The sequence below is a fragment of the Eretmochelys imbricata genome, chromosome 3 (genome assembly GCF_965152235.1).
Source record: "Eretmochelys imbricata isolate rEreImb1 chromosome 3, rEreImb1.hap1, whole genome shotgun sequence".
NCBI lineage: Eukaryota > Metazoa > Chordata > Testudines > Cheloniidae > Eretmochelys > Eretmochelys imbricata.
The window spans coordinates 46,515,103-46,539,270 of record NC_135574.1 but is presented as its reverse complement, the minus strand read 5'-3'; the positions used below and the strand labels follow the sequence as shown (position 1 = coordinate 46,539,270).

Below are 24,168 nucleotides of genomic sequence, written 5' to 3'. Positions count from 1 at the left end.
TCAGTCATGAAATATTGCCACTGGCTACAGTGAGAGCAGGACTGGGCCTCCTTGCTTAAAGTCTCATGAACTTACATGAATGACTGTGACATGATGGGTTAGATCCTGGCTACAGATAAGTCAGTGGAGCCAGGATTTGCTGCTTTTCTCTGTGTGTGTGCGTGCGTGTGTGTATGCGCATGCTCAAACCTTACCCCTTTTCCATCTACACACAAATCATGCTAACCCAGGGCTCAGAACCAGGGTCCCAGGACTTCATGGGATCTGTCTACACAGCAAAGAAAAACCTACAGTTGGCTCAAGCCAGCTGACTCACGCTCATGGGGCTGGGTCTGTGGGACTGTTTCATTGCTTTGTAGACATCTTGGCTTAGGCCTGAACTCTTGGACCCTCCCACCCCATAGAGTCCTGGAATCCAGGCTCCAGACCAAGCCCAGAAGTCTACACAACAATGAAACAACCCCCCCAGCCCAAGCACTGAGAGCCTGAGTCAGCTGACCCAGGCTAGCTACGGGTATCTAATCGCAGTGTAGACATATCCATTGAGATCACAGACAGAATAACAAATGCATTAACTCAGGAAAGATCAGATGTACCTAGGCTGTCATTATAACAGAATTCCAAGACCCTTATATGTTTTAATATGATGATGATAAGCACACATGCTCAATGCCTGCAGAAGCTTTATGACTCCATGTGGATATGATTTTCAGCGATTCAATAGCCAGACTCAGTTCAAGGCATTATTAGAGTAACTGTAATATAATATGTGCATGATAACCCTGGCACACTATAGACTGGGGTACAGTAACATATGATGACAACTAATTAGAATTACTGCTGTACCTATTAGCTGGTTTTTGCAGGAGCATCCCCCACGTCCACGCTGAGTGAAAAGCGTTCAGTGCAGAGAGGGCTTTCGCTGCCTGGAAGTTTTCCTTTGCTTGTCTTTTTGCTTTCACAGGTGGGAGGCAAATCTGATTTACTTGGTGCTACTGCAGAATGAAACTAAAGTGGCATGAAAAATAAAACACAGTTATTCTGAATCCAGCTTGGGACCTTTTTTTAAAATTAACACTTCCCTTGGGGGAAAATAAAATGAGTTACAAAATGAGGGGCTGGCAACCACGCACACACTCTGCCTCATCCAAAAAAAAGACAAAGTTGTTGGTGTTTCCTACAGCACCAGACTATTCAAACTTCCTTATTCTCATGCTGATACAACTGATTTCTTCTCATCATATCATGCGTCTTTTTTTAAAAAAGTATGTAGTTATAGATGATTGTAGATGTAGAGAACCCTACTGGTGAGAGCAGAGACAGGAGACAGCAGGGTCTGGGGTGCTCATTACAGCAGAAAGAGCAATGTTGGTCTTCTCATTTGATTGCCTGACACCCATAGTTTATACTATTAGGAAAAGTTGGTGGTGTATTTCTTAACTTTCTAACAAAGTACTAGTAAAACAGATGCTTAATTCCTGCACCTTAAAACATGCTGGGCCAGGTCCTGGCTCCTCTTTCTCACTGCAGTGAAAAGGAGGCAGAAAGCTGCATAATTCTTCAGATGGGGATTCCCAAGGGTAGGGCGAGTCTCTAGGTAATAGGAGGCAAGGCCACAGTGCTGCCACATTCCAGCAAGACCCCATCCAGCGGAATGTCCCAAGGGAGTCATTACGAGTCAGTGCAATTTAGAAGGGGGCTGAGGTTTCTCTTAGTTGCACCAGGGCCAGGTCCTGGCCAGCTGCAGGACTGGGATAAAGGGACTATTTCCTGCACCACCACAACTTATGTCACTTTCTTGGTCCTCAGGCTTCTCCCTTTGTGTGTGCCCCCTGCAGCAGCCTTTGGCAATGAACCACAATGGAAGAGGACACCTCTGTCTGTATCCTTCTGACTGATGCTGAATGGGGGACTCTAGGCACATCTTGTACGCTCTCTACTTCTTCCTAGGCATTGAAGGACTTTGCTCTCTCCCAGGAGGGTCTTTGTGAAGTTAGCTAGCCCACAGTCCACAAGTCACATCGTGTTAAAAATAAGATTTATTAAAAAGTCAGAGAAAATCAAATTGGGCCTGAGTGGGTTAACCCTAGGAGAGCTGAGAGTCAGTGGGCCCCTGGTTCCCTCCCAGGACTGGCTGCTCAAACTCCAAGCTGGGGTTGGATAGAAAGCACTGATGGGAAGAAATTCAGCTTGCAGCAGCTTAGCCCTCCCCGCTCTCCTCCTCCTCTTACACTGCTGGAGAGTATGGCAAGAGGGAGAAGGGAATTTGCAGGAGGGGGTCAGGGCTCTGGGCTGGGGGTGCAGGCTCTGGGGTGGGGCCAGGGATGAGGGGTTTGGGATGGGGCTCAGGACTGGAGCAGGGGATTGGGGTACGGGGTTGGGGCGTGAACTTACCTCTGGCAGCTCCCAGTCAGCGGCGCAGCCAGGATGCAGAGGCAGGCTTCCCTCCTGTCCCCCCCCGGAAGCAGCCAGCAGCAGGTTCAGCTCCTAAGTGGAGGCGCGCAAGTGGCCTCACACGGCTCTCGCCTGCAGGCACTGCCCCTCCCCCCAGCTCCCATTGGCCAGAAATCAGCCAATGGGAGTGCAGAGCTAGTGCTTGGGGCAGGGGTAGTGCGCGGAGCCCTGTGGCCCCCCTGCCTAAAAGCCAGATCTGCTGCTGGCCACTTCCAGGGCACAGCGTGGAGTCGGAACCGGTAGGCACTAGTCTGCCTTAGCCGGGCAGCACCGCCAACAGGACTTTTAGCGATGCTGACCAGAGCCCCTAGGGTCCCTGGGTGCTAAGCAAGGTGACCCAGTGCCTTACATGCCGCAACCCCGTACTGGGTTGCAACCCAAACTTTGAAAAATACTGGCCTAGTGGCTAGAGCACTAGACTGGGTCTCAGAAGACCTGGTTTCTATTCCCAGCTCAGCCACTGGCTCACTGGGTGACCTTGGGTTAGTTACTTCCCCTCTCTGTGCCTCTGTTTCTCCATCTATAAAATGAGAATAATGATCTTGATCTCCTTTGTAAAGTGCTTTGAGATCTACTGATGAAATGCACTATATAAGAGCTAGGTATTATTATTATGTTCTGTCCCAAGAGCAGCATGTAGAGGAAAGCATCAGCTCTCATATGATGTGTGTGTAATCTGGGATGGTACGCATCAGGTTCATACAGTTTAGAGATTAAAGAGACCTATATTAGTTCATTAAATCCATCCCCCAGCAAATGCAAGACCTAGTCCACTCAATACTTATAATACACTGTTACTGAATTTTACCTTAGCTGAGGAAATGATGCTGGGCAACACATGCTGTAGCAAGCTGCCTGTTGTCCCCGTATTTTAAAAGAGGGTTCTGTAGGTGTTCTCCCAAGTTCAGCATACTCATACCCCCAGGAGCTGCTGTAAAAGCAGTATCTTCTGCTATTTTAGAACAGGAGCTACTGCTTTTCCACAGTCACTGCAGAGTGGGAAATGCTGGGTTTTCAGATGGAGCTCCCTGTATATGTTTTACTAGTTCTCATTCTGAGTCATTTAACCTTCCACAAGCACAAATCAGAAACATGGACCACAATGCTACCTGAGCTCCTCGAAGAACACAGGATCCAAAACCACACTATATTTGTTTGTTAATAGCAGTGAAACACAGCCATTTACACAGTCCATGTGTTGGGCCAAAATCCTTTCTGCTGGTACACTTTTTGTACCTCTGAGGCCACCATATGTTATGTTAACTGCAAAAGCCAGTCTGAGCTGGTGCTCATAGATAGCATGCCTGTAGTAATAAAATGTAAATGTCATTCAGTTACCTCCTTGGAGCTGAGTGCTTTGTTTTCTGGAATAGGCACTATGGGATGACTGGGCTGCAGAGCCGAGATGCCAAGGATGTCATGAGAGAGAGCGAGAGAGTAAGTAAAAAAATATTCAGTTATAAGTTAAGTTTTAGTAGACATCTGAACAACATCATCAAAGTGCCTTAACAACTAACATGCACAGGGCAGCTACGTACCCAGTTCCCACAGACTTTCAGTGGGTTCTGGGCACCTAACTGTTCTTAGGGTATGTCTACACTGCAAGTGAAGGTGTGATTGTAGCATGGGTGGGCCTACCCTAGGGTGACCAGTGTGAAAAGTGTGAAAAATCAGGACAGGGGGTGGAGGGTAATAGGCACCTATATAAGAAAAAGGCCCAAATATCAGGACTGTCCCTAAGAAATCGGGACATCTGTCTCACCCTAGCATACCAATGCTAGCTAGATTAAAGCACAAGTAGTAGTGGCAGACTAAAATGGTGGTACAGGTTTCAGCATGGGCTAGCTGCCTGAGTATAAACCATGGGTGGAGCAAGGACACTAGATATGCGCTCAGGTTGCTAGCCAGCTTGTGCCACTTTGTATTACTCTTGTTATCCATGCTAGCTACGTTACAGCTAGCATGGGTATGCCTATCTGTGCTACAATCACACTTTCACTCTCTGTGCAGAGTGAAGTGAACTCTTTATTCCTTTGAAAATCTCTGGCCCAAGATATAGGCTAGTTTCCATCTAATCACATTGTCATATCATTTAAAAAAACACTCGTCACTCTGAAATGACTCAGTCAGAATCCTAGCAAGGACAAATGCCTATGTAAAGGGAAGGTTTAGTATGAGACATTGCACGTGCAAGTACTTAGAACTCTAATCATTTTATTTCCAACACTTAGCATTTACACCTTCCTAAACAGCTCCCAGGAGAGCTCTCCTTAACCTTGGCTTTCAAAGACACTAGTCTTATAATTCTTTAACTAAAAATACCATTGAACAATTATTAGTACATTCAGAGGGAGGGTTTGTGTCATGGTGATTCTTTAACATTGTGTGATTTGTACCTGAGTACTGAAGACCTGATCCAAACTCCATTTAAATTAATGTAAAGACTCCCAGTGACTTCACAGGGCTTTGGATCAGGCCCGAAGCAAATACATAAACCAAACCATACAGAGATAATGGTAGGTTCACAGGACTGCAATGTTTTAATAATCAGATGAAATACAGATCTCATATTTTTAATTTTGTTCAGTAAAGTTCTCTGAATGGATTGGTTTTATGGATTTAGCTTTACATAAACCCAGTTTTCAGTGTGTCAAAATCACTGCTCTGTGTGAGCAAAAACAACGAGGAGTCCTCATGGCACCTTACAGACTAACAAATGTATTTGGGCATAAGCTTTTGTGGGCTAAAACCCACTTCATCAGATGCATGGAGTGAAAAATACAGTAAGCAGTATAAATATTACAGCACATGAAAAGTTTCCAAACCACCATTAATGGCCCACACTTTGCATAATTACAGTAGGCCCTCAGAGTTATATTGTATATTTCTAGTTTCAGATACAAGAGTGATACATTTATACAAATAGGATGACCACACTCAGCTGATTATAAGATTTGTAATGATACTTTACAAGAGACCTTTTGCATGAAGCATATTCCAGTTACATTATATTCACACTCATTGGCATATTTTTATAAGATCATATAATGTGTCACACCCTCCTCCTGAACTTACTGCCAGAGACTTGGACACTGACCATGGCGGAGGCAGTATACCTAAAATTCCTCTTTGGGCTCCCCTCTGGGGCAGACACTCTTGTGTTCCCCAAAGGGGAAAGAGACACTGATCCAGCTGTGGGCTCACAGCTACCAGACCTTTCACTGGCCAACAAAATCCGCCCCCCCCCACCCACACTCAGGTTGGGCTTGCTTCTGGTGAGAGAGTCCTTGGGGCAGCAGTCACCAGGACCCCAACTTCCAGCTCCAGGGTACATGTCTCTGTGCACCTCTTCCACTCCATTACAGCCAGTTCATGCTTCTGGGTCTTAATTGCTTTGTCTTCTAAGTCCAGGGTTCGCTGGTGGGCAGCCTGTTATTTTTCCAGGGCAGCCTTTTCCAGGGCAGCCTTAGCACATCAATTTCCATTAGTTTTCCCTTTAGACCATCACTCGATGAGCTGGGATACCACAGAGAACCCCCTCCTGCCAGAACAGGCACCCCTGCACTCCTGTCTTGCTAATTTAAGACACTCCAGTCAGCTTTAGCACAGACACAGAGGTTGGGCCACACCCATCTGCAGTTCATTGAAACTGAGATGCACTCAGATCAGGGGCTTCTTAGGTAAAAGAGACTTTCACGACACCCAGTGTTCGGCCTTTCTGGGCAATTTGCAACCCGTGCAGTTTTAGCTTCTTCTGATCTTCCCTCTTACTTATTTTGCTTCTTTTTCTGTCCCTACTTCCCTTACCCGAAATAAGCAACCAGAAAATAACAAACCAGTAACCACTGTATCTGGTCTCCAGCCATCACACTTAAAACTCACTTAAAATCACGACCAGTGTCTCAAAGCAATCAGCTGTGCACAGGTCCTGCTCGACTACACCGCTGTGATGGGTGGGATCACAGAAACCCCCTTGGGAGCTGCCACCTGATGTGCCAAGACTACTTCTGCCCCTGCTTTCCTGCCTAGTCAGCTTAGGACTCCAGTGCCGTGCCTGGTTTGAGCCAGACCCGCTAGCCTGCTCCAAACCCAGACCCAGGTCTGAACCACATCCCCTAACAGCTGTAGGCTTAACTAAAAGCAGCTTACAGAAGTGTTCCTGTCCTTGACACTCAGATGCCCAACTCCCAATGGGGTCCAAACCCTAAATAAATCCGTTTTACCCGGTATAAAGCTTATACAGGGTAAACTCATAAATTGTTTACCCTCTATAACACTGATAGAGAGATATGCACAGCTGTTTGCCTCCCCAAGTATTAATACATACTCTGGGTTAATTAATAAGTAAAAAGTGATTTTATTAAATACAGAAAGTAGGATTTAAGTGCTTCCAAGTAGTAACAGACAGAACAAAGTTAATTAACATGCAAAATAAAATAAAACACGGAAGTCTAAGTCTAGTACATTAATAAAACTGAATACAAAAAAATCTCACCCTTAGAGATGCTTCAATAAGTTTCTTTCACAGACTGGACACCTTCCTAGTCTGGGCACAATCCTTTCCCCTGGTACATCCCTTGCTCCAGCTCAGGTGGTAACTAAGGGATTCCTCATGATGGCTGCCTCACTTTGTTCTGTTCCACCCACTTACATATCTTTTGCATAAGACGGGAATCCTTTGTCCCTCTCTGGGTTCCCGCCCCCTCCATCTCAATGGAAAAGCACCAGGTTAAAGTTGGATTCCAGTTCAGGTGACATGATCACATGTCACCGTAAGACTTCATTACCCACTTGCCAGCACACCCGTATACAGGAAGACTTACAAGTGCAACAGAGCCATCTAGATCGTCCTGGTTAATGGGAGACATCAAGACTCCAAACCACCATTAATGGCCCACACTTTGCATAATTACAATAGGCCCTCAGAGTTACATTTTATATTTCTAGTTTCAGATACAAGAGTGATACATTTATACAAATAGGATGACGACACTCAGTAGATTATAAGCTTTGTAATGATACTTTACAAGAGACCTTTTGCATGAAGCATATTCCAGTTACATTATACAGTATTCACACTCATTAGCATATTTTTATAAAAATCATATAGAGTGTGTCACACACATGTTATTTTGCAAGGACTGTGCAATCAATGTGGGCGGTTGCTGTAGATGGATTGCTTTCTATTTACCTACCAGACAGCAAGTAAGTACTCTGGGGAGTATGAAACACCCACAGCGTGTGCAAAAAAAGCAGTTGATGGGGAAGGTGGAGAGCTGAGACTGTGACTATCATTTGTCTCCATTAAGAAAAAAAACCCACTATGTACAAACTGTGCACATAGCTAACCTAAGAAAAATGTGCTTTTATTACTATTCCCTTGTCCTACCGTCTCTTCTCATTACTTACTGCCCACTCATCTTTAAGTTTCTTCTCCAAGCCCAGGCACAAATCTGCCCTGTTCTACTCCCTAAATCTCATCCCCTATGTCCCTCCTTGGCCCCCCAACAATAATCCCAATCTCCCTACCACCACACCCATCTTTGTCTCCTTCTCTTACTCTCATTTGTGTGCCTTCTTGTAAAAGTGAAAAGCCACAGTGCATGAGGAACTCACGCAGGGAAAGAATACACTCCAGAACTTATCCCTGAGCTTTCTATACATACTACCAGTGCATATGCTGTACTAATGGCTTTAGTTTAAGGGAAGCAGGTGAGGAAGAGTGGGAATGAACAAAGACTTAACTGCTTAATGAATATTTCAGTGAAAGAATAAAGGAAATAATGATAATACGGTATTGAGCAGAGGAGGGCAAATGTTCCGGCCCATGGGACCGTCCTGCCCAGCCCTTGAGCTCCTGGCCGGGGAGGCTAGCCCCTGGCCCCACCCCGGCTGTCCCCCCTCCCACGCAGTCACACCGCCACGCGGGAAGCGCAGCTGGCTACGTCCAGGCAGTGGGGTTGCGAGCTCCTACCGCTCTGAGCAGCATGGTAAGGGGGCGGCAGTAGCGGTGTGCGGCAGCAAAGGCGTTGGATGGGGGGTCCCAGGGAGCAGTCAGGGGACAGGGAGCAGGGGGCGGTTGGATGGGGCAGAGGTTCTGGGGTAGGGCAGTCCGGGGTCGGGGAACAGGGTGGGTTGGATAGGGCATGGGAGTCCCGGAGGGCCTGTCAGGGGGCGGGGATGTGGATAGGGGTCAGGGCAGTCAGGGGACAAGAAGCAGGGGGGGTTGGTTAGGGTTGGGGGTGCCGGGAGGGGGTGGTCGGGGACAAGGAGAGTGGGGGTGTTGGATGGGTCGGAGGTTCTGAAGGGGGCAGTCAGGGGGTGGGAAGTGGGTGTGGGAGAATAGGGGCAGGGGCCAGGATCTTTGGGGGGCACAGCCTTCCCTACCTGTCCCTCCATACAGTTTCGCAACCCAATGTGGCCCTCGGGCCAAAAAGTTTGCCCACCCCTGGTATTGAGATTTCAGTGGATTGTGCGTCCAATAATAGTACCCTATTTCCAACTTCTGAAGTGTAAAAAGCCTTAAGCACTGTCACGCGAGACCCCATGTGGCCTAGTGGCTATGGCATTGGATTTGAAATCCAGAGACCTGACTTGGCCACTAATGTGCTGTCTGACCGTGGGGAGTCAAGTCCCTTGTCCGGGTCTCTCTTTGCCCTCCTACCCTTTATCTGCTTTGTGCATTTAGACTAAGCTTCAGAGCAGGGGCACGGATTGTGTCTCACTGTGGACTCATGCAAGCCTCTTGGTCTCACCATCTCTTCTTTCAAATCCCTCTTTAGTACCTATTTCTGTTGTGATGCCTCTAAGACGGGGTGGGCAAAGTTTTTCGCCCGAGGGCCACATTGGGGTTGCAAAACTGTATGGAGGCTCAGGTAAGGAAGGCTGTGCCTCCCCAAACAGCCTGGCCCCTACCCCCTATCCATACCCTCTCACTTTCCTCCCCCTGACTGCCCCCCTCAGAACCCCTGACCCATCCACCCCCCTCGCTCCTTGTCCCCTGACTGCCCCCTCCTGGGACCCCCCGCCCCAACCGCTCTCCCAGGACCCCACCCCCTATCCGACCCCCCCTTGCTCCACGTCCCCTGACTGCCCCAACCCCTAATCACACCCCCGCCCCCTGACAGGCCCCCGGGTACTCCCATGCCTATCCAACCCCCCTTGCTCTCCATCCCCTGACCACCACCCCCTACAGAACCTCCGCCCCATCCAACCACCCCATCCAACTCCCCCTGCTCCCTGTCCCCTGACTGCCCCCCAGGACCCCCTGCCCCTTATCCAAGCCGCCCCCCCCTCCCTGCCCCCTTCCCATGCTGCTCAGAGCACCAGGAGCTCACAGCCTCACCGCCCGGCTGGAGCCAGCCACACTGCCCGGCAGGAGCAGTGGGCCAGAGTGGTGGTGGCGTGGCAAGGTGAGGCTGCAGGGGAGGGGGAACAGCCAGGGAGGGGCCGGGGGCTAGCCTCCCCGCCTGGGAGCTCAAGGGCCGGGCAGGACAGTCCTGCGGGCCAGATGTGGCCAGTAGTTTGCCCACCTCTGAGCTCACAGCACAGAGAGAAGGTCAGTAGGTTACAAAATAACACAGTACTTTCCACTTACAGCAAACAGGCCTTCTCATCAGAGAAGCTCAACGTGCTTTCCAAAAAAACCCAAACCTAATTAAGCCTCAGAACCCCCCCACTGTGAGATAGGGAATTATTCTTCTTATCCTTAAAATCAGGCTAAAATTACGAACTTGGAATTTGACCAGGACTAGTTGTATTTTATGAGCTTTTTAATTGAAGTTGAAAGTAGAGATAATTAAGACCACATTTCAGAGTCCAAATTACATCAATACTACTAATAAAACTAAAGTGAATTTTAATTGTACGCATTTGTTCTTTGAAATGTGATGTTTCCAAAGGTGTCTTAGGTCTCTCTGCTGTTTTCTTTTTCTTAGAATCCCTGAAGACTTATTTATACGCCAAATAATAGGGGGGAATTCTCTGGAAGCTTCTACATTCCAACAGGCCAAAGATGCAAAGTTTATATATGCACCTAAAGCTAAGCTTCCCTAGCGCTCATGGTTGTTTGTTCTGGGTCTTTGGCTCAGTTTAGTATCAATAGAGCAAGCATCGATGATGTTCTGAAACATCCTGCGTTTTTCCAGAGTTTGGGAGTGTTTGAATCTGCGGGGTTGATTCAGGTCCATCTTTTCAACAAAGAAGAATCAAGGTATCATATTTGTTTCCTTTGTAGCTCTCTTGCCCACAAAAGTTTGCTTGATTGGCCTCATTCAAGGCATTTATTTCTATTTTCCTGCTCAAAGGCTTTCTAATCAGCAAAATAATTCCTGTGGTCACTTCCAATTTTTTTCGTCTGACTAAGGAAAATATTGCCCTGTGCTGGAATTCCACCGTACAGAACCATTTCTACTAGAAACTGGCTTTTGTTTCCCATCTTCTGTAAGTACTTTAGCTTCCAAGGTTTAATGGAAACGGAATTGGAGACACATCACATTGGCCACAGAATTAAAATTGAGGAACAGAAGCAGGTATTAGGACAGGAGTAGTGTTTTTGTTTGTTTTCCTTTTGGCTTTCCTCCTGGAACCAAGTGCGCAGATATCACATGATAATCAGGGTATCAATAAGTATATAAATAAATAAATAAATGATATTACAGGCACAACTGCAAACTATCCTTCTGCGAAGTAAAGATAGAAACAATAGTAAAAAGGCCTATATGGCTCTATCCAGAATTCTTTAATGACCTGAAAATTAAAAAGGAATCCTACAAACAATTAAAACATGGACAAATTGTGAAGGAGGAGTACAAAAGAATAGCACAAGTATGTAGGGAGAAAATCAGAAAGGCTAAAAGCACATGAGTTATAACTAGAAAGCAATATAAAAGGCAATAAAAAGAGGTTCTATAAGTACATTAGGAGCAAGAGAAAATGAAGGAAAGTGTAGATCCTCTACTTAGTGGGAAAGGATTGCTAATAAGGGATGACATACAGAAGACTGAGGTGTTCATTGCCTATTTTACTTGTCTTCACTAAAAAAATTAATTGCGAACAAATACTTTACACAATTAAAATTAAGGGGGAAGGAGTGCAAGCCCAAATAGGAAAAGAACAGGTTAAAGAATATTCAGATAAGTTAGATGTATTTAAGTCTGCAGGGCCTGTTGAAATTCACCCTCAGGTATTTAAGGAACTAGCTCAAGTAATCTCAGAACTGTTAGGGATTATCTCTGAGAACTCAGAGGATGGGTGAGGTCCCAGAGGACTGGAGAAGGGCAAACATAGTGCCCATTTTCAAAGGGGGAACAAATTGGAAATGGAAAATTATTGACCAGTCAGCCTAACTTCAATACCTGGAAAGATACTGGAACAAATCATCAAACAATCAATTTGTGAGCACCTAGAGAATAATAGGATTATAAAATAGAGCCAAAATGAATCTCTCAAGAACAAATCATGCTAAACCAACCTAAATTCCTTCTTTGACAGGATTACTTGCCTAGTGAATGGGGGGAGCTGTATGATCTATCTTGATTTTAGTAAGGCTTTTGACACAATCCCACATGACACTCTCATAAGAAATGTTAAGAGTTGTTATCAAGAGGACAGTGATCTATTGTTTTCCATGTCCACTGAAGATAGGACAAAAAGTAATGTGACCTTAATCTGCAGCGAGGGAGATTTAGGTTGCATATTAGGAAAAACGTTCTAATGATAAGGCTAGTTAAGCACCAAAATAGGCTTTCAAGGGAGGTTGTAGAATCCCCATCACTGGAGGTTTTTAAGAACAGGTTAGACAACCACCTGTCAAGGCTGGTATAGATATACTTGGTCCTTTCTCCAGTGCAGGGTGCTGGACTAGATGACTTCTCCAGGTCGCTGCCAGCCATACATTTTCTATGATTCTACACTGAGGTTTGTTCATAGACTAAAAGCAAATTATCAGTTGGAATCAGATTTCCTGTTAGCTCTGGTGCTGTTAAATATGAATGGTTTTGCTTCCTGGAATGGCATTGTTATGTCCGAAGATGTTAATGGCCACCATCATATGGGACATTAATTTAAAGAATCTCTGATCTCATTAAGGTTGATGGGTGTGCTAACTATTCATGCTGAATGGAAGAAGGGACTAAACTCCCAGTATGTAGTGATAACTGGAAACCATTGGAAATCACAGAGCCTTTGCACAGAGCCTGTGATTTTAGGGACTGTCTGAAAACGCAAGGGCTAAGAGATGGATTGTTTGCCATTGAGTGTGTATGTATGCATGAGAGGCAGTAAACAAGGGAAGTAGTCATGAATGTGGCCCTGGGAGGAAGCAGAGAGACAGTTTCTTTTGAGCACAGAACTCACTGGACAGGTGAGCTGGATTTCTAAGCAACTGTTTCTAAACTGCCTGTTTGTTTGCCCACAAATCCCAAGCAGTGCCAGAGAGAAACACACACAGAAGATACCATAATAGTAAGCTTTAACATCTTCTGGCAGCCACATGTTCAAATCTGTAGAGGAGACGTCTCTAACAATTTTCCCAGCTTTATCTCTATTGGGGGGCTGGTCTACACTGCCAAGTTTTTTCGCTAAAAGGCAGCTTTTGGCAATAAAACAGCAGCGATGTACACATTACAAAGCCACTTTTTGAGACTAAACTCCTCAGTTGCAGCACTGTAAAAAATCCACCTCGACGAGCGTCATAAGGCTTTTTGCACCAAGGTTTTATCACCATAGTGCTAGTATAGACGCCATGCTTGATTGTAGCACTGTTATTGGCCTGTGGAAGGTGTCCCACAATGCCCATCCTGACCACTCTGGTCAGCCGTTTCAACTAGGCTGCCCTGCCGCCAAGTAAACAACCTTCCAACTCTCCCCCTTTAAAGCCCTGGGAATTTTGAAATTCCCCTTCCTGTTTGCTGGGCGTGAACAGCTCACATGGCATCCTCCCAGGTGACCATGGCGGCTCCATGCAGCAAACAATCTCCCACTTGGACCACTGTGAAGCTAATGGATCTGATGAATATTTGGAAAGAGGAGGCTATGTAGTCCCAGCCGTGCTCTAATCAGGAATTTCGATGACTACGGCCAGATCATGTGCACCTTGCATGAAAAGGGATATGAGCGGGAAATGCTGCAGTCATGGGTGGCGAGTTCTCTGGGCCCCTGGTGCCCAGGCACCAGGAATATTCCTGTCCCAGGAGCCCGGCTCCAGCAAAGTTTCCCACATCCCCCCATGCTTCCCCCGGCCCCACCTGCCACCCCCAGGCGATTTAAAACAGCCCGGGGGCTCCTGCCACCACCCAGCAGTGCAGCGGAGCTGAGCGGCTTCCTGTGCGTGGTTCCACATGTTTGCCTGCAGGTCTTTGGAGCCCGTGTGAGGGGGTTGTGTCACTGCGTGCTGCCCCCACCCTAAACGCCCCTGCAGCCAATGGGAAGCTGCAGGGGCGGTGCCTGGAGAAAGCAGCGTGAGGAGACACCCCCCCAGCCTGCCCCGCCTAGGAGCCACTGCTGGAGGTGGTTGCCCCAGGTGAGCATCGAACCCCCCCTGCATCCATTTAGAGAGCCTGCACCCCTCACCCCTTCCTGCACCCCGCACCCCTAACTCCCTCCTGCACTCACACCCGCCCCTGCACTTACTTTTGTCCCCAAACTCCCTCCCAGACCCTGCACACCCACCCCCTCCTGCACCCTCGCCCCCTGCCCAGAGCCTGCACCCAGCACCCAAACTCGTTCCCAGAGCCTGCACTCCAGATTCCCTCTCCAACCCAAACTCCCTCCCAGAGCCCGCACTCCAGACCCCCTCTCCAACCCAAATTCCCTCCCAGAGCCCAACCTCTCACTCCTTCTGTACCCAAACTCCATCCCAGAGCCTGCACCCCAGTCCCCATCCCCCACCAAACTCCCTCCCAGAGCCTGACCCCTCACACACCCTGCACCCAAACTCCGTCCCAGAGCCTGCATCCCCACCCCCTCATGTACCCCAATCGCCTGAACCCCAGGCCCCCTCCCCCACCCAAAATCCCTCCCAGAGCCTTAGGCAGGTGTGTGGGGGGAATTTGGGGGTTGGTTCTGGGTACCACCAAAATTTCTACAAACCTGCTGCCCCTGGCTGCAGTGCAAAGCAAAGGTAAAGCAGCTGAGGAATAAGTACCACAAGGCAAGGGAGGCAAACCATTGCTTCAGTGCTATGACACAGACCTGCTGTTTTTATAAGGAGTTGGAGTCTATCCTAGGTGGTGACCCCACCTCCACTGCCAAGTATCCACTGTGGATACTTCGGCAGGTCAGGAGCCAATGGAAAGTGTACCTAACCCATTGATGAAGAGGTGGAGCCTACGGTAGGGGTCTCCCAGTGCTGCATCCAGTCAGGAGCTGTTCTCCACTCCAGAGGTGTCTAGCCAGTTTCGGCAGTCACTCTCTGGTGAGTCAGAAGCAGGTGAGGACACCATTAGTAAGTGGTTTTGCTTTGTGAAGTTCTGAAGCGGGTTGAGGGCAGAGAAATGTACAAGGCTGGCTGTTTCAGAGTGGTAGTTGTGTTAGTCTGTATCAGCAAAAACAATGAGGAGTACTTGTGGCACCTTGTAGACTAACAAATTTATTTGGACATAAACTTTTGTGGGCTAAAACCCACTTCATCAGATGCATGGAGTGGAAAATACAGTAGGAAGATATATATAGTAGCACATGAAAAGATGGGAGTTGCCTTACCCAGTGGGGGTCGAGACAAATCAATTAAAGTGGGCTATTAACAACAGGATGAAAAGTCACCCTGATTACCACTACAAAAGTGATTTTTCATCCTGTTGATAATAGCCCACGAAAACTTATGCCTAAATAAATGTGTTAGTCTATAAGGTGCCACAAGTACTCCTCGTTGTTAAGGCTGGCTGTGTTTCTGTGTCCTGGGCATTTCTGCTTGCAGCTAAGCAGTATGGTGGAACAGGGAGTTGATGCACTCTGAGATTTCACAAGAATACTCCAGAGACACCTCCAGGAAACTTTCCCAGAGATACTCAGCAATTCTCTGCCAGAGGTTCCTTGGCAGAGCTGCATTGTTCCTTCCCCCATTGAGAGACACTTTCCCATGCCACTCTGCAATTACTTGGGCAGGGGACCTGTCATAAATATAAAGGGAAGGGTAACTACTTTTCTGTATACAGAACTATAAAATCCCTCCTGGCCAGAGGCAAAACCCTTTCACCTATAAAGGGTTAAGAAGCTAGGATAACCTCGCTGGCACCTGACCAAAATGACCAATGAGGAGACAAGTTACTTTCAAAGCTGGAGACAGGGGGAAACAAAGCGTCTGTCTGTCTGTGTGATGCTTTTGCCAGGAACAGACAAGGAAGGGAGTCTTAGAACTTAGTAAGTAATCTAGCTAGATATGTGTTAGATTTCTGTTTTGTTTAAATGGCTGGTAAAATAGCTATGCTGAATGGAATGTATATTCCTGTTTTTGTGTCTTTTTGTAACTTAAGGTTTTGCCTAGAGGGATTCTCTATGTTTTGAATCTGATTACCCTATAAGGTATTTACCATCCTGATTTTACAGAGGTGATTCTTTTACTTTTTCTTTAATTAAAATTCTTCTTTTAAGAACCTGATTGTTTTTTCATTGTTCTTAAGATCCAAGTGTTTGGGTCTGTGTTCACCTATGTAAATTGGTGAGGATTTTTATCAAGCCTTCACCAGGAAAGGGGGTGTAGGGCTTGAGGTGATTTTTGGGGGAAAGACGTTTCCAAGTGGGTTCTTTCCCTGTTCTTTGTGTAACACTTTGGTGGTGGCAGCATAGGGTTCAAGGAAAAGGCAAAGTTTGTACCTTGAGGAAGTTTTTAACCTATGCTGGTAAGAATAAGCTTAGGGGGTCTTTCATGCAGGTCCCCATATCTGTACCCTAGAATTCAGAGTGGGGAAGGAACCCTGACAGGACCAAAGCTGCACACAGGCGAGCAGCATAGGGACTGGGGCAGAAGCTTCAAGCATGTAGCAGATGCACCCCCGCTTCCTTGCTTACCCTTAGGAATGAGATATCTTCTATAGTGAACCCCCCCCCACCTCATGGCAAATGGTGGGAAAAGTTTAGAGTGTTGCCCCCCCATAAGCCACATGACCCTTTCACGTTGCTTTTCTGCAACAAACAATGCTCCTGCCCCTGGGTTCACTCACAGTGCTTGGTGTGTTCTCCCGCATGTGTGCTTGCCTATGGTCACTGAGAAAGTGATAGATATGTTACCAGCTGTGATATAAGTTTTGATGCATCAAACTGACATGCTCCAGCCTCTCATAATGGTCCAGACTGAGAAGATGCATGCTCACCACCCTCCCCTTCAGCACATTCAGAACTCCTTTCCATGCACTCCATGAACTCCCCCCGCACATTCATTTCTGCTTTCTGGCACTTTGCACTTTCCTCTAAACCCCACCCCAGCAGACAGCTTTTCAAACAAAAGTTGGACTTATGCTCAGCTCTGAAAGTCAGCTCCCTACTCCTCTGGTACCTTCTCCCGCACCAAAAATCGGTGTGTGTCTATGTGTGTGCGTGTAGTGTTGTGTTTTATTTGGCGATAAAAGCAAAGTTTTTTAATCATAAGCACTCTGTTTCCATGCAAATTATGATAGCAGATGGCACCTGCAAATCAACACACACTTTTATTAGTTCCTTACATTGAATCCTAGACCTTAACAATCACAACTGCTTCCTAGCATACCAAATTTAATTAACCATTGCAGTCCCAAGCATAGCAACAAACATTACTAGTTTTCATCTTCAAAGTGTTGCCTCAAGGCATCCCTGATTCTTATTGCCCCACATTGCACCCGTCTAATAGCCCTGGTATGTGGTTGCTCAAAATTAGCAGCCAGGTGTTCTGCCTCGGCAGTCCACCCCAGGTAAATTTTTCGCTCTTCCCTTCACAAATATTATGCAGCGTGCAACACACGGCTAAAACCATGGGAACATTTTCCTCATTAACATCTAACCTGCCATATAGGCATTGCCATTGTGCCTTTAATTGGCCAAATACACATTCAACAGTCATTCTGCCCCTACTCAGCCTGTTGTTGAACCGCTCCTTACTGCTATCCCTTTCTGCAAAGCTATCCAAAATTGTTGAACTGCTCCTTACTGCTCACCCATGTATGGCTTCATGAGCCATGGCATTAAGGGGTGTACTGGGTCTCCCAGGATCACTATGAGCATTTTGACTTCCCCTATAGTGATCCTCTGGTCTGGAAAGAAAGTCCCTGTTTGCAGCTTTCTGTACAGGCCAGTGTCCTAAAGATATGGGCATCATGCACTTTTCCAGACCACCCCACATTTGTTTCCATGCAAATTCAGTGAAATACCCATGGTGATCCATAAGCGCCTGCAAAATCATGGAGAAGTACCCCTTCCAATTGATGTACTCCATTGCAAGCTCATCCGGTGCCAGATTTGGAATATGTGTGCCATCTATCACCCCACTGCAAAGCTATCTACAATTTCACGCATGTTGCCAAGAGTCACAACCGTTCTCAGCAGGATGTGATTAATGGCCTTGCACACTTGTGTTAACACAGCCCCAACAGTTGACTTCCCCACTCCAAACTGGTTCGCAACTGACCGGTAGCAGTCTGGAGTCTCCAGCTTCCACACTGCGATTGCCACATGCTTCTCCACTAAGAGGGTAGCTCTCATTTGGGTGTCCTTGTGCTTGGGCACAAGGGCTGGGGCAAGTTCAGCACACAGTTCCAGGAAGGTGGCTTTCCGCTTCTGAAAGTTCTGTAGCCACTGCTCATCATCCCAGACCTGCATAATGATGTGATCCCACCACTCTGTGCTAGTTTCCCAAGCCCAGAAGTGATATTCCACTGTGTTCAGCTGTTCTGTGAATGCCAAAAGCAATTTAATGTTGCTGCTTTCCATGTTGGACACTGCGTCAGGCAACTGTGACTGCCATTGCCTTCATAACTTCAGGATTAACTCTGCTGCTATTCACGATGTGCTAGTCATAGCTAGCAGAGCAGTGGAGATCAGTGTGGGATCCATTCCTGCAGATAGATGTGGCAGGGCAAGCAGAAAACAAGGGATGCTGAGAAATGCCGCAAACTGAAGACAAAAGCACATAGAATGCTGGGATAGAAAGCAGTGTATCATGGGGCATTGAGCCCAGACCCATGATTGCCGTGATCCCCTGCACCTTCCCACAAGACCTAGCAGCAGAAGGGGGAGAGCTCCACTGTGGGATAGCTACCCACAGGGCACTGCTCTCATTGCCGATGCAAGTGCCGCCAGTGGAAAACAATGTGAACACACAACAGCGATTTTCTTTAAGCACTTTTTTTTTATCAGCGACCAAACTCTCAGCGAAAAAACTCTGCCAGTATAGACATAGCCTTAGTTTCTTTGTCAACTCCTAAGTAATTGTGCTGGATTATAGAAAAAATAATATTGATAAAAATACATGCCTACAAGGGTCCAGAAGTTAAAATTCAACATTTAAATATCAAAATTCAAAAGAGAGAAACTTTCACCTAGGATAACAAATAACTTGTGTGATGTCAGGAAAAAAAGAAATACCTTTCCATGGCAACCTTGAAATGTAGTTTCCATTCATAGCAAAGATGATGTTAGCAAATAGGATGTAACTTCCTGTTATGATGTCGTGAATCAGAATTTAAGCTCTAGTGGGTAAACACTGCTGAGTTCATTACATTATAACAGTGGTGCAGCATGAAAAACACTTAAAGGTTCCTTTAAATAGTCTCCATACAGACTAAGATCTCAATCCTGCAGTTGGTTATGCCAGCCAGATCCCTGTGTCCATGCAGACACTCACTGACTTTGAAAGGGCTCTAGACAGGTTCAGGGTGTGTGAAGCAAGTTGCAGGATCGAAGCCTCACACATGCCGTGTGACTATAATCAATGCAGAGAAAATTCACAGCCTGAAGGTTTGTATTATATGTTGACCCTGCAACCTTCACTCACATAAGTAATATCTGAGTGAAGGCCATTTGTCTGAAAAGGGTTTGCAGGATTGGGGCAAATCCTTTTTCAAATTCTCTACATATCTTTGAAGAGCAACATTATCCCAAATCAAATGTTGGGATTTTGCTAGTAGAGATATTAATTTAAAGGGAGATCTTCACAGGTACAAATGGGAGTTAGGTGCCCAACACACATGGACAAAAACTCAAATGGGAGTTTGAGAGTCAGTGAGATTTGGGCACCTACATCCCATTTGTGCCTGTGTAAATCTCCCCTGCCTCACACACACACTCCAATTGATATTTCATCACTTTCTCCTCCTTACTACTGATTTGTCAACCTCTAAGAATCTCTATCGCCACTGGCCAATTAATTTAATCCAGTATTGTTTCCAAATGAATCGGAGCAGAATGAGTCTGTTGCCAGAATTACTAATGGAATCCCTTTTTAACGTGGGACCTGGTAAATAGTGGATTGACTCATGTATGATATATCAGAAGTAGAAATAATTTTAGAGGATGTAAAATCACAGTGGAACCCAAGGGAGGATCTGCAGGAGGAGAGTTTTCACGAATAAAAGACAATCAGCAGCAAAATGTTGATCTGGTAGCATCTCCCCTTTGCTTCTTGACTCCTCACCAGTTACTTTGTATAGCAGAGGATTACCTCTCTTGTACTAAAAAATGGGGTGTCACCCTGGACTGAATAAAGGCAATCTAGTGTCCTATGCTCATCAGGACATGCGGCCATCGATGACTCTACTCCCACAGCCTTCTCTAGAGGTACAGGGGCAGCAGAATTGGCCCCCTTTTTCCTTCCAGAAGCAATAGAGTAGATATTCCACTCCCACCCAGAGAGGCCTGGGTGGCAGTATGGGATTCTCCATTCCTTGGTCTAGTAACTGGATTGAATCTTCTTATATGGGTGGGCTGAGCCAGCTCATTATTCTTCTCCAGCCATGCACAGAGTCCTCTCTTGGTTGGTGCAGACCCCCAGAGCAGTGAAAAAGGACAGCTTGTACTTCCAGAGCTGTTTCAGGCTCTGTCCAGGCGTCACTGCATTGGTTACACTCAGGTCGCACATATGACCTTTTTCCCCCACAATCACAAGGACCAGAAACGTGGTGGGGGGCAGTTAAATGAAAGCTGAAATTCTGATATAAAATCTGATGGATTTGGAGACCTATGCACATGCCTAAAGTGCTGGTGCCTTAATCCAGCCCTGATATCACTTAGGAGGGAAAGAAGAAGAAAAGAGAAGCAGACATTATAAGGAGGAGGGGTAGCAGTAACCTTATCTTACTTGAGGTCCCATTTAAGACCCTGGAGCAGTGATAAGAGCAACAACGCTAGAGGGCTCGGAGTCCATCTAGATCAGAATCTATTTATCTAATGTGGGAAACTTGTCTTTATGTAGGACTAGTTGCACAGGGATGGGATGAAGGAGCAAAGACTCTTTCCACCACTTGCACCAGTCTGTGACAAATACAGCCTCTGCAATTTCCTGGCATTAGAGCCAAAAAAACCCAGTAAAATCGGTTATGAATTTATCAGCCTAAAAACTCATGATCTATTATTATATTGTATGAATAATAACTAAATCCATATTACCTTTGTGTCTGGCTATCAACTAAGCCCCTGTCCTGCTGTTGGATCCACGTGGGTGCAGAGATATATCTGCCTGTGAAAATCCAGTTACAGGATCAGAGCCTAAAACAGAATTAACATGGCCTCATGCCTGTCTAATTAATCCCTGTATCTTTTTGCTAATGTATTTCATCTTAAAACACCTGCTGTCTGCATGTGCCCTGAATATACAAAGAAAGTGATAAACACTCTAAAGCTCACAAAAACCTAGTGGACAGATACTAATCCACAGAAAGGTGATCATCCTGTTTTTCATAAAGCTAACTTAAAAGGGAATTTCTTTAAGATAATTTTAAAATAAATGTTCAGAGTGAAGAATGGCAATTACATTCACTGAAATATGCTGTATACTTTCAATTGTTTGTTCACAGTATATTTCTAAATGTTTCCAGGAGCTTCTGGTAGTGAGTCTTTCCCTCTAATGACAGGTTTCAGAGTAGCAGCCGGGTTAGTCTGTATCCGCAAAAAGAAAAGGAGTACTTGTGTACTAAAAGGAGTACTAAGCTTATGCTCAAATAAATTTGTTAGTCTCTAAGGTGCCACAAGTACTCCTTTTCTTTTTCCCCCTCTAATGGAGAATCTGTTGAAACAAAGTGCAACATATATGAGTCTAGAAATTCTTCCTTTTGATACTGACCTGCTCTTCAGTATTCGGTGGTCAAGTTAATTTAAATAAAGCTAGATTGCAGTAGAAGAGATTAACCGAGCCAGCATCTGACTATCTTTAGAATATGCTGCAAGAGCCAACTTTTTGCCAGAATTTTATCGATGCAACAAAAATCTCGCTCTCTGTTATTCACAGACACAAAATACTTTATAACAGAGGCAAGCAAGTACAGTCTCATCCAAAAGCTGATAAATTCAATGGAAAAAGTACCATTGACTTCAGTGGGAGTTAGATCAGGTTTCTGGAGCTTGGGCACAGACAAGTAGCACAACCCACAACAAAACTGTCCGTGAACAATGACCATATATTTCTAATTTACTGTGTTCAGCATTTTGATTTTGCAATGACAGGCACTGCTGAAATGCCTTTGGTAGAGCAGCAGCAATATTCCACATCATCACTGTGGCCAAGCAATGTAGAAATTTAGGCCCCAATCCTGCGAACGGTAACGTATATGGTTACCTTTAGGCAGGTGAGTAATCTCTGACTACAATGCAATTATTCAGGTGTTAAAAAACATACAGAAGCGTTTACAGGATGAGGGCCTAAAGGATGTTTAGCCATAGAGTAGCCGAATATTTTAACTATTGTACTACAAACGAACCACTGCAGGTATTGTTAGCTCTTGTGATGGATTTCTAGAGATTTAAAATAACAATAACTGTTGACTGAAAGGGCTTAGAAAAGAATACTCTGCTTAAGAAAAACTATGCTGGTGTAAAATCTTTAAATTGACAGGAGTTTTGCCTGAGTCAATACTACAGGATATATACCATGGAGAATAATTTTCAACTTTCAGTATTTATTACTATTTCAAGATTTTTTTTTTCAATTTGAAATAGCTAGTTTGTTATACTTCTGGTTCTGCAGCTGATACTATTATTACTATATTTTACTGTCCCGTCTTTACTAGACCTGCACATTTTAACAAACTAAAATATGTCTCCTTAAAGCACACATAAATGCTATCTGGGTGAGGTCCAGGAGGGGATGCTCATTATTTTGAAAAATATAATAAGGAAATATTGACCACTTATGATGTGAACATTGAGATTTATTGATTTATGAGGTAAACATTCAAGTGATATTAATTTTTCTGTAGTCATCTAAAGCTGTCTGGTACCAGAGATTAATACAGAAAAATTCACATTTCATTTTGCCTTTGTCAGTGTTTTCTAGGCAGGTTAATAAAACTCATGTCTATATAACAATGTGAGAAACTTATAAGCAAAAATAGATGAACTTGCATTCCGGCAGTGGAAGAGGACTTTGATATAATAGGCATTACTGAAACATGGTGGAATGAAAGAAATCAATGGAATACTGTAACATCTGGACTTTCAACTATATAGGAAGAAATGATTCAGCCAAAGAGATGTTGTTACAAGTATGGAGCACTGTAGCTAAAAAATTGCTTAGAACCTAGTGAGATAAAAATTCTGACTATAGAGCACCACTCAGTTGAATGTGCGTGGACACAAATCCCAAGCTGTAAGAATGTAAATATGCAAATAGGGCTATAGTACCGGCCCTTCAGATCAAGACTAGGATATTGGGTGCACAGATTTCAAGAGAGATCCTGCGCAACAAAGACAAACAAAATGATAATAATGGGGGATTTCAGCTATGCACATACAAACTAATCAAAATGGCACAAATGGCCAGAGTTTAGAGAAGCTATTTCTTAATACTAAGCCCTGGTCTACACTACAGGGTTAGGTCGAATTTAGCCACGTTAGGTCATTTTTAAAATGAATGCGTCTACACAAGCAACCCCGTTCCGTTGACCTAAAGGGCTCTTAAAATCGACTTCTGTTCCTCCCCGGCGAGGGGAGTAGCGCTAAAATCGACCTTGCTGGATCAAATTTGGGGTAGTGCAGACGCAAATCAACGTTATTGGCCTCCAGAAGCTATCCCAGAGTGCTCTAATGTGACTGCTCTGGACAGCACATTCAACTCTGATGCACTAGCCAGGTACACAGGAAAAGCCCTGGGAACTTTTGAATTTCATTTCCTGTTTGGTCAGCATGGTGAGCTCAGCAGCACAGGTGACCGTGCAGTCCCCCCAGAATCATAAACGAGGTCCAGCATGGAGTGAACGAGAGACACTGGATCCGATTGCTGTATGGGGAGAAGAATCTGTGCAAGCAGAACTCTGATCAAAAAGAAGAAATGCTAATATATATGCCAAAATTGCACAGGACATGATGGACAGCGGCTACAACAGGGACACACTGCAGTGCCGTGTGAAAGTCAAGGAGCTCAGGCAAGCCTACCAAAAGACAAAGGAGGCAAACAGTTGCTCTGGGTCAGAGCCCCAGACATGCCGTTTCTATGATCAGCTGCATGGCATTCTGGGGGGGAACCCTACCACTACCCCACCACTGTCCGTGGACACCTGCAAGGGGGGAGTCTCACGCAACACGGAGGAGGATTTTGTG

The 24,168-nt window shown here is 45.5% G+C and overlaps 1 protein-coding gene across 1 annotated transcript in view; it reads right to left on the bottom strand.

Annotated features, from left to right (window-relative positions):
• Positions 1-849: 849 nt before the first annotated feature.
• MLIP (muscular LMNA interacting protein) overlaps positions 850-24,168 on the bottom strand; it is a 169,608-nt gene continuing 146,289 nt past the window's right edge. The window contains exons 13-14 of the mRNA XM_077811585.1: positions 3,793-3,846; positions 850-1,008 (exon numbers count right to left, since the gene is read on the bottom strand). Of these exons, the coding sequence (XP_077667711.1) occupies positions 850-1,008; positions 3,793-3,846 (213 nt within the window). The remainder of the gene's footprint in view (positions 1,009-3,792; positions 3,847-24,168) is intronic.